The sequence below is a fragment of the Oryza glaberrima genome, chromosome 1 (assembly GCF_000147395.1).
Source record: "Oryza glaberrima chromosome 1, OglaRS2, whole genome shotgun sequence".
Taxonomy (NCBI): Eukaryota; Viridiplantae; Streptophyta; class Magnoliopsida; order Poales; family Poaceae; genus Oryza; species Oryza glaberrima.
This window is the reverse complement of record NC_068326.1, coordinates 10790954-10802387: the sequence shown is the minus strand read 5'-3', so window position 1 is coordinate 10802387 and position 11434 is coordinate 10790954. Positions and strand designations below refer to the sequence as shown.

The 11434-nt window shown below is 44.9% G+C and overlaps 1 protein-coding gene across 1 annotated transcript; it reads right to left on the bottom strand.

Moving 5' to 3' along the window:
• Positions 1-247: 247 nt before the first annotated feature.
• LOC127772869 (pectinesterase-like) lies at positions 248-9690 on the bottom strand. The gene is made up of 2 exons (XM_052298856.1): positions 8541-9690; positions 248-1282 (listed from the first exon to the last, which is right to left on the bottom strand). Exons 1-2 carry the CDS (start codon positions 9601-9603, stop codon positions 591-593), a joined length of 1755 nt encoding a protein of 584 aa, XP_052154816.1. The 5' UTR covers positions 9604-9690; the 3' UTR covers positions 248-590.
• Between the last annotated feature and the right edge of the window lie 1744 nt (positions 9691-11434).

Here is an 11434-nt window from a genome sequence, read left to right as displayed (position 1 = left end):
ATACCGGTACCATTGCCCATTGGCCCTTTTCCACCTAAATATCAGCAATACAGGTAAAATATGCTTATAGTTTCTAACCACGCATCTGAAAATATATTAGTCCCGTCATAAATATATGACTTTAGGGCAAGAATCGGCCAAACTTTCAAAACTTTAGGAAAAGATCACGCCCCTTGTGATCACCAGGGAGAGTATTTACGTAGGACGATGTATTCTCAAGGAGACCTCCGAACAAAAGATGTCCCCAAACAAAAATTAGTTTCCCAATTTATTTGCTCTATAGCGCTTATCAAGATTGGACACCATTACATTCATCTCGATCACGAAACCCCACTGCCAGAAACAGAGAGAGAAAAATACACCTGATTTTAACACTCCACTTCATATGTATGGAGAACGTAAATACGGACCCGTATCGAATGGTAATTTCTGAATCACGTATAGGTACATGTTACACATTTCGGCCCAAAAATAAAAGAATCAACAGCAACATGGTATTCGATTCGAACTGGTGCCCCCTCTTTCTTCACTTGTCAGCACAGCACGCTTATTGCCATGACGCCCTGAACCCAGCGCGCTCTATCACAGTGTCACAGCCCGACGGTGAAGGGGACGGACGTGCCGGCGAGCCATACGTCGCCGTCGATGAAGTTGCCGACGGTGAAGGTGCTCGCCTCCGACGCGCTGGTGATGACGCGGTAGCCCTTCCACTTGACCCGGTTGGACGTGGAGGCCCCGGGCCCGGTGTTCTGGTACTCGCCGTAGTAGAGCGTGTCGAGCGCGAAGTTGCCGCTCCACTCGAGCCACCCGGCGGGGTTGACGACGCTGTCGAGCTCTGACTGCATGAACACCGTGCGGGAGTACTGCTTCCAGGGGCGGCCGAGGTAGGTCTTGAAGCTGGACTGGACGGCGAGGAGGTCGGAGGCGGCGGCCACCTTGCACTTCTGGATGGAGATGCCGGTGTTCTGGTTGGGGTCCTCCCGCCCCTGCGCGGTGTAGATGTTGCTCTGGTTGGGGAGCGGGCGGCGCGCGTAGAGGTTGCAGCTCTGGAAGACGACGGCGGAGTTGCCGAAGATGAAGTCGATGGTGCCATAGATGTCGCACTCGCGGAAGAACTGGCGGAGGGAGTGGACGTAGAGGGTGTCCTGGTAGCCGACGAAGCTGCACCGGTAGAACGCCGACAGGTCGGCGCCCACGCGCAGCGCCACCGCCTGGTGCTTCGACGGGCCGGCCGAGTTCTCGATCGTCAGGTCGCGGGCCAGGAAGTTGTTGCCCACCACAGCTGCACCATAATCACGCCAAATAATTAGTGAAAAGGCTTTCTTCTATATGGTTAAAGTTTTTATGGGCCTAATTCATAGATCATAGGAGTAGGTCCACTTTAACTCTCTAAAATATAGGACACACCAAGAGTTCGTGATGTAGGCCCGGTTAGACTAAGTCAATGAGTCACATCAGCGTAAACCGCCAACAAAAACCATTGAGAGAGTCATTTTTGCACCTGTTTCGATAGTTGGAGGGTCAAAATATCTAATACTGCGGTTGATGGATACAAATAAGATTAATTGAGGTAATTAAAGTGGACTTATTCCTACACCTTAGGATGCATGTTTTCCACTAGAGGCCCAACTGTTCCCATTTGCACATGGTGCTAAATTGTCATGGCCCGGTTAGCAAATTCGCGCCCATGCTTGTTTGCTCACTGACTATAGATGGGCCGTCAGCGCAGTGAGAAGGTAGAAGTATGAGTAAGAGGAGAAATTCCTACCGTAAATTCTACTTACCCAACCCAACGAGGCAACGACGAGTAATCGAAAACAAAAGCTGTTGAACGGCGCTGGCCGGATCTCCCGGACGGTCCCGGCGGTGGAGGATGGCCAGCCAGACACAGGAAAGGCATGATAACTGAGAAAAGGATTATGGATACGGACAGGCGCTGCGATGAAATCAAGCCGCGCGCACATGGCATGCGGGAGGAGGACGCGGAATTGCGGATTCGCACACAGCGACAACCAGTAAATGCCCGGCCGCCCCTCGCGCGTCCTAGTAGGATACACACGATCCTAGCAGACTCCGTAGCACCGACTTCCATACGCCCATACGACAAGAGGAGTACCATTGATTTATTACTGGTGACCTGCCAAGTACGTGAGTTTAGTATTTAATTACCATTCATATATTACTGTTGATCTGCCATGCCTAGGTTGCTGTTTGCAAGGAATGGCAAATGATCACGGGTGTGCCTTCCAACTTTGGCTACTAGTACTAGTAACTAACAAGCGCCAAATGGAGTAGTAGTGGACACTCGACCAAAACTGCGAAACATGCATGTCCCTAGTCCGTGGTTGAAGATTTAACCGTACGTTCTCCGTTTATATTTTCATACCCTGACACATAGTAACTCAATCAACCGTAGGCCACCTCGACCCCGTAGGTTGCAACTGGGGTGGTCCAGATCAGCATAGGTATTTTCAGGCCTTCCAATTATTATCTACTACTCTTCTCATGTATCTGGCCTACTCCATCCAATATAAGAATATAGAACTGGACATGGTACAACGTATCTAAACATCCTCATGTCCAAACTCACTGTACTATGAAATGTCTTATCCGATTCCAGGTTATATATTATGGACGGAGGGACTAAGTTTCTAACCATCCCAAATTATATCTGGCGTCTAACAAGTATATTTCGCTATTAATTTCTCTTTAATAAAGTTATAAGGTAGAGGAAATGTCTCTGCCGTACAATTATAGATAGGCAGGAGTATTGCGCATGCATTCGCACTTATCCACTATATTTCAGTGCGTGCAATCTGCAGGAAGTAGCAGTAGCCCACCTGCAATATTATTTAGGCCTGGTTTAGTTCCCAACTTTTTCTTCAAACTTTTAACTTTTCCATCACATTAAAACTTTCCTACACACATAAACTTTTAACTTTTCCGTCACATCGTTACAATTTCAACCAAACTTCTAATTTTGACGTGTACTAAACACACCCTTAGAGGCATCAAGTGATACACTAGATACGTAGTAGGAGCCAATGATCTTATCTTATGATCCATTATTGGCCATTGCAAGGACTAGCGCGGTGGGGCGCTACCCTACAGCGGTAGCAAGATGAGAGAATAATTGGACAGCTATATATTACTTGTCCTGCAGCGGGAGAAAAAAGTGTGCATGAGATGGGATCGATCAATCAATTCGATCGATTCATGGATGGCTCCACCTTAATTTGCTTCTATCTCCAACCTATATGTGTGATGCAACACGACTTACCATAGTTCCATGGCCACCCTTCCATTATATGATAATACTCCCTCCATATTTTAATGTATGACGCCGTTGACTTTTCGACTAACGTTTGACCATTTGTTTTATTCAAAATTTTCGTGCAAATATGAAAATATTTATATCATGCTTAAAGAACATTTGATGATGAATCGGGTCACAATAAAATATATAACAATTGCATAAATTTTTTAAATAAGATAAATGGTTAAACGTTAGATAAAAAGTAGAGGTAGTACTAAACTCCTGCTAACAAGAGTTATTGGAGAAGCAGTACCACGGCCTAGATTCGGAACCAACGGTCTACAGTCTTTGATATGTTCTGTCCATCGGTCCTTCTACAATCTACACTGCTCTTGTACATGCATTCTCGCTAGCTAGCAACATGTACTCTACGTTTTTACACTAGTGCTAAGAGTGAAGTCCAGATGCGTGGAAATTTTCGGACTTACTTTTCTCTTACGTGTGGGTAGGTGACCACTATCCAACGAGCTCATGTATCAATGGCTCAAAGTCAAAGAGAAAAAAAAAATCAGATAATCCTCTTTCGATGAGATCCATCTCACAAGAGTTCTAGTAATTGAGTCACCCAAATAACTTTTACAGGAATACAATTGCGCATAGTCATCGCAAAACTACAATCATCTATCTATCCAACTCAGACACGTGGCGGAGCAAAGCATATGCATGCAGGGGCGAATCCAAGTACATGCCATGTGGTGCACAGCACACAGGCTAAACTTTGAAATCCTATTAATCCTAGCTCATGTTAACATGAAAGCAGAGTATTAGATCTAGAACACTTGGTAATAATTTTCGTTCTACATTTGTTCCTGTATGCATGCAGGTTGGTGATCACTATATCTCATGTGAATTGAGTTTAGAAATGGCTTTAAACTTCCAATGGTGGCCTCTGCGACCGCGACCGCATGCACCGCGCAGGAGATCCGCGCGCCACACGCGCGGGCAGAGCACTGACTCGCCACCGACACGGCGACACGCTACAAGAGCAAGGAGGAATTGAAGGGGACAGGTCGCCGGCCGCGCGCGCGCAGCCGCGCGCGGTGGGTCACGGCACGGGCGGGCGTCGTCGCCTGCGCTGCTGCGTAGGTGTGCAACGCCGGGAGATGAGGTGGACTGCATGCACGCATGCACGCACAGAGCAGAGCACCGCCTGCATGATCGTCGCGGCGCGCGGCAGGGGAGGAGGCACCGGTGTGTGGGGGCACGCACGCCGCGTGATCGGCTGGAATCGCACAGCACAGGGAACCCGCGTGTAGCGATTTTTGTCAGTACATGCAGAGCAGTGCGCTGCTGCGGCCAGCCGGAAAGGCAAAATCTCTAGGACCTGGCTGGCTAGCTCGTACGTGTAACAAGGTTGCTCAAGATTGCCATAGGCCCATAGCATTTCACAGACTTTTTAAAGCTAGGCGAATAAAAGGACGGCGCCACGTCAAGCTAGGAAAAGCACAAACTTGTTTGTAGTATGAAAATTCGAGGAACCCGACAAATATCTGACTCGGCTAATTAAACTTGTTTGTCTCGGATTTTGATTATAATCCAAAGAGATTTTGAAGTTTGAATTTTTAAAATAATTATTTTTACATTATTTACCAGGTAGCTTCTTAGCAACGAAGTGTCCGGCAATGGAAATAACGATCAAAACCCCTAAAATCATTCTAAAATTTTAATCCTTTTTAGTTTGGACTATAATTCGAAGATCAGCCCACTAGCTAATTTAACAAAGTATGACATATACTCCCTCCGTCCCAAAAAAAAAAACCCAATCCTAAATTTGAGACACACATGTGTCGAGTTTCGAACCCAGGATTTGATTTTTTTAGACGGAGGGAATATATAGCTATATATATGAACCAAGAGAAATTTACGGTGCTTAAAAAAGTACTTGTAAATACCACTAAAAAATTCCGGTACCTCAAGATACTTACTATGTGAAGTATAACAAAATTTATAGTAGAAAATGCAGTATCTCCTGGTAAGGTTTAACATATCTGTTAAGGTATTTCCATCGGGATGTACCGATTTCGGTCCAAAATTATTTAAAAATTGAACAAAGTTTGGTAAAATCTGAATATTTTTTGTAAGTTCAAAAAAGAAATGAAAATTTTGAAAAAAAAAAACTCGGGTGAAGTAGTTTTTTTTTTTTGGAGGTGGGGATTTCGGAAATTTTGTTTTGAAATTTTAAACGCTATCTTCAGATAGTTTTTTAAGGATGGTAAAATTACCAGTGAAATAAATTTGGCTGATGCTGGCTTAACAACGTGCATGCTGAAGAGGCATGTCTCTGTCCAGTTCACGGTATTCAAGCTGCTGGTAGCTGGTAGTGCGCCTGTAGAACTTGCAGGCCTTTGCGTGGCTGATCTATCGGAAAACGCCATGCCGACAGTGGACAGAGACACGTACTCCTGTCCACTGTCAACGTGGCGTGTCCGATAAAATACGTACATGGAAGTATATACGACGTACACACGTACGTGCCCAGGGCAGCATTGTGTGCATGGGAATGTACCCGCTTGGCACACGCTACACTGCTAACCCCAGTTACCCCAGTTAAATCCCCATCGTTCATCCAGTACAGGTACAAGGATATTTCCAACCGGGATAGCTCGCATGTCTAGTTAACTAGCTAGAAGTATTAATGCATTAATTAATCTAATATGTGGTGTAATATAACTTAGTATAGTATTCATAAATCTGAATGTAGTATTAAGATATCTTACATTCTATATTAAATTAATTTATTGTGTGTTAGGAGTATTTTTATTTTCTCAGAGCCGCTTTGGAGTTGGGACTTAGGACCACATCCATATGTGCAGTTGGTGTGCGTAAATTTGTACAGCAAGGTAGCGAGCATTTCGACTACTTGAGCTCCTCCGCCTGCGCGTGCCGCTGCGCGTCGTCTGGTCTGGTAGTGGTTGGTGGACGCTTGGAACTAGTGCAGAACACCTATCAGCTCTACTGTTCGGCAGATATGCATGCAAAAGGACAACGTTTTATTTTTAACTGTGTTTCACCGCTTCAATCACGTGGTCGAGCAGTGTTTTTCCTTGGTACTCCTGTTCGCGCAAGCCCGCACCGTACCGCAAATCTCTAGTATAAGTTACAGGGGCTTTAATTATTATTTGAGACGTGTTTACAAATAGACTCTCTTGATAATCAGTATCAAGATACTAGCTAGAATCGTTTTTATGTACCATTATAGTATCGGAATACTACAATAGAATCGGAATACTCTCAGATTTTACAAAGTACATATTTTTTTAATAAAATATATAATATGTTGTATAAATTAAATTATACAATATCGATTTTGATAAACTTAATTGATTTATATGTAAACTTGAGTGTATTTATTCATATTATTTTCAATCCACCTAATTTTAAATATATTTTGTAGGGTCGTAGAATCGGCACATTAACTAAGATTTCGTAGGATGATGTGGAAATGAATAGTAATATCGAGATACTACGAAAATTAAGATACTATATAGGATCAGTATTGTTTTAGCTTGATAGAATCATAGTATCGTAAGATACTGTGATATGGATCGAGATACTGATAACATTGATCTATGCTAGTGCTGGTAGAATAAATCTAGACTGTTTATATTTTTTAATATGATAAATTATATTTATTTATACTAACTGTATACTTCTTTCTCATATTAGTAATAAAGCTAATAAATTAACGATTAATATTAATTTTACTTGGAATGAATAATAATGATAATACAATACTATAAATAGACCAACGTAAAGATACTTATCATCATCAATTAAAACTCTACTGCTAGGTATTTCAAGCACGTGAAATGAGCGTGGTTAGCTTAACTGGCTAGGTTTTTAATTTTAAGACTTATCCGTTCGAATTTATGTTTTAGACTTATCATGGGTGTTCATATCTACAGCTAATTATTCTTTCGATGATAGACGATGCACTCGTTAACAACGAGACATTGATGGTAACTTTATAAATCTGAGGATTTGTTAGTCCAGTCATTCGAAAAAAAACTATGTTTTTTTTAGAAAAAAAAAAGTATTTCAAGCACACACTGGTGCGCGAGCGGGGTAGTCACATCACTTTGGTTCCGGCCTTGATGACTTGACGAATACAGGGGTGGACGTCGACACGCCATCGTGTATGTATTCGTCAGTCCACAGAAGGCGCATGTGTACTCACAATCGAGCTAATACTTTTTGATTACGGAAAGAGACACACAACATGCAAATTCCTGCAAATGCATTTATGCATCTTATTAAGAGTGGGCACATGCCATTTTTGTAAATATCAAATTTAGTTAGTTCGTTTATTAATGGACCAATAGTATGGATTAAGAACTATCCTGGACTGGTCCACGTTCACCCCTTCCTAGCTAGTATATTCCTAGGATTAAAGAAATGTACATTAGTGGTAAATCTATGTACGTACCACACTAACTTTCACGTGAGGCGCATTTCACGTGTGCGTAAAGGTAGTGAGTACCTAGGTTTTTAGAAGAACGATTTTAGAGAATCCAATCCTATGGGTAGCCGCAGCTCTACTACCCACCAAAGAGGTAGTTCCAAAATGCTACCTAAACGACCCAACCTGATCCACAAACACTACTAAGGTAATATATGTGTACTGTCTACATTTACCAATGCCGCCAGCATTATTTTCACCGATTTATGTTAAAATGTGCCCTTGCTAATGTATGGTATATGTATGCATGGACTAACTATGTAAGTATCCCAACAATTATACTACCTCCATATTTTAATATATGACGCCGTTGACTTTTTGTCTAACGTTTGACCATTCGTCTTATTCAAAAAATTTATTTAACTATCATTTATTTTGTTGTGACTTGATTCGCCATCAAATGTTCTTTAAGCATGACATAAATATTTTTATGTTTACACAAAAAATTTAAATAAAACGAATGGTCAAATGTTAATCGAAAAGTCAACAGCGTTATACATTAAAATACGGAATTAAAATACAGAGGGAGTATATAGTAACCAATCAGCAGCATATATAACTGGTTAATTTTTCCACCCATCACACAGCAGCGCCGCTACTGTCACTACAGCTTCACTCCGGTTAGTAGTTAAGCTAGGGCACTGTTTGTACTTGTCAATGGCGTACTGTCCTGTCGACTGGAGACGTTGGGAATCAATTTGCAGGTAGCAAGCAGGCAATTAGCATGCATGGTCATCAATGCAGAGATAGGATGCGTGTACTTACCGACTGTGGCGGAGCGGAAGGTGGTGGAGCCGTCGACGACGTTGCGGCTGGCCTTGATGACGGTCTTGCCGATGCCGTCGCCGATGAACATCAGGTTCTTCTTGCTCTTCCCCACCTCCACGTTCTCCATGTACGCCCCGGCCTTGATGTGTATCACGTACCTCTTGTTCGAGTTCGCCGGCGCCGCCGCCACCGCCGCCGACACCGTCGTGTACCCGCCGCTCCCGTCCTTCGCCACCACCGCGTCGGGCGTGATGCTCGACGCCGGCGCTTGGAGTAGCCGCCGGTCTCCCGGCCTCACCCACTTCGGGAACCCATTCGCCATCTGCCCGTACCCCATGAATGGCTGCCGCTGCGTGGTCTCTGACGACTCCGATTGCGTCGCCGTGTCGGGCGACGACGATGACGGGGTCATCCCACCGCCGCCGGCGCCGGGCAGCTTCTTGGCCATGGCGAGCGAGTTGCTGACCATGCGGGAGACGTGGTGGATGCTGGACTCCATGTAATGACGCACCCTCTCCCCGTCCTTGTAGTCGAAGCCGTCGAGGCAGGTGTACTGGTTGGTCATGGCGGCGGAGAGCTCCGTCATGACGTGGTCCATGGTGACGCGCTTGGCGGCCATCGAGGCCGAGCCATTGTTGCCGCCGGCGACGGCCGGCGACTCGAGGTCGCTGGTGGTGGCCTGGAGCTCGTCCATGGTGGTGTCGAGGAGCTCCATACAGTCGGAGATGGCGAGGCGGTCGCGCGGCGTGAGGTACTTGCTGTTGATGTAGTGCGAGCAGTTGTAGGAGGTGGCGGCGACGGCGTCCTTGGTGCGGTTGACGGTGCCGCAGATGACGTCCGGGAGGGACTTGGTGTGGAGGTCCGGGATGTCGGCGAGCGTGGACAGGCAGAGCTCCGGGTAGAGCGTGCCCTCGCAGTGCGCGGCGGCGGCCTCCTCCGCGGACGGGTAGAAGGGGGCCGTGTCGGACGACGCACCCACGGCGGTGGCGGCGGCGGCGGCGAGTGTGACGGCGAGGAGCACGAGCAGAGGCCCCGGTCTCCCGGCATGTAAGGGTGGCATTGTGCTGTCACAGTGAGCACTGAGCACTGAGCAGCAAGAGCTAGCTGGAGGGGGAGTAGTAATGCGAGTGATGGATTTGGGTTTTGAGTGATGGTCTGCTTATAAGTAGAGCTGTAGGGGAAGGGATGGCCAGTGCAAGGATGAGTGTGATTCATGTTCTGCAACAGTATTAGTCCCACAGGGATCTGCTCTTGTTTAAACTTTCACATCGTCGGTTGGATCACGAACCGATGGTTCAGATCAAGGCATCGGGCCATCGGCGAAGGATTTTCAGATGGGATCGCACACAGACAGTCATACAAAACCACAGTCCACAGTACACAGAAGGGGGCATGACATCTAGCCATTCGCGGACAGTTTTGCACAGAATGACCAATCAAATCAATATTCCACCATTTGCACTACAGATTGATGGTTTACACGGCATTATGAACTACACGCTTTGTTTCAGCCCTTAACACTTGACAGGCCGGTAACTGCCGACGGACAAAATGCTCCTAGCCCAGTTCAACCCATTAACGGGCCTTTCATATCTTGCATCCTTCTATATTCACTCGACTGGCCTTCTTTTGGGTGAACCAGTTGTTGGACGTCTGTACGTGTGATTCCCTATTCCCCTTGCGCCCGTGACCAAATTTTTTTGAACAAAAAGCCAATACATGATGATAGAAATGTAAATAAAAAATAGAGGATTGTAAAACATATGAAAAATATAAGAATAGTCGTTTCGTTGAACCACTGTAAAAAAGCAAAGAAATTGGATAAGATATATAGACTTAAAATAAACTTTCCATGAGATTGACTATCTATTTATTTCCGTGTATTTCCTATTTCCACGTTTTAAAAATCCTGTGTTCCATGGAATAGTGCAATTAGAGGGCTTCTCCTTCCATGTCATGTGTTTTCAAGTCCTGTAGGATTGGAAAAAAAAAATGCTACTTCAATTCCTGAATATGAGGAAATATGTCTTTTTTTCAAAAAAAAAAAGAAAGTAGAAAAATTGAGAATTCATGGAAAAAAGTTTTAGTTGGAATAGAAGTTGGTAGGTGAAAATTAAATTAGTACTTGGTAATAAACTAGTATGGAAGTTGGTACATGAGAAATATAATATTGTCTCGAGATCACCAAATACCTTATATTTTGCACAAATTAGAAGGACAAAGTGTTTTATATGAAAAAGTCTTAATTACCCCTTGAACTGATGCGGCAATCTGATTTACCCCCTTAACTATAGTACTAGACATTTGACACCTTGAACCTTTAAATCAGGACAAATTACCCCTAACTCAAGCTAGAGTAGTTTTTTTTTTTACATGTGGTAGTCCAGTCACAAAAACAAATAAAATCAGTAGGGCCCAGTTGGCACTGCTGTCATTTTTCCGCTCTTCTCTGCCTCTCTCTTAGTGAGCTTGCCATCAAGCATGCCCATAGGACCGACGCTCATGCAAAACAATGCCTCCACGTCAGCCTTATGAGAGAAGGGGAGGGTGCCGGAGGTGAGGGCCAAACATAGCAACAAATTTGGGAGAGGAGTTAGCCCCGCAGTCGACGAGGAAGCGGTCCAAGCAGAGATGGTTGGCTGTGAGGGAAGGCTGGGCAACAACACGTGAGGTTGGTGGTGGTCAGTCGCACTAACGGCCATATAAGAGTCATGCGAAGCAAGTGATGTCTTCTTGGCGGACCATGGTCAGCCATCACTAGGGAGAGATCTAGCTCCTGGGTCCTAGCGTAGAGAGAGAGAGAGAGAGGCATCCGTCGTTGCTATAGTCGTGGCAAGGGAAAATCATTATTCTACCCCTCTACCTTATGTTCCTATAGTTGTGTTGGGGCT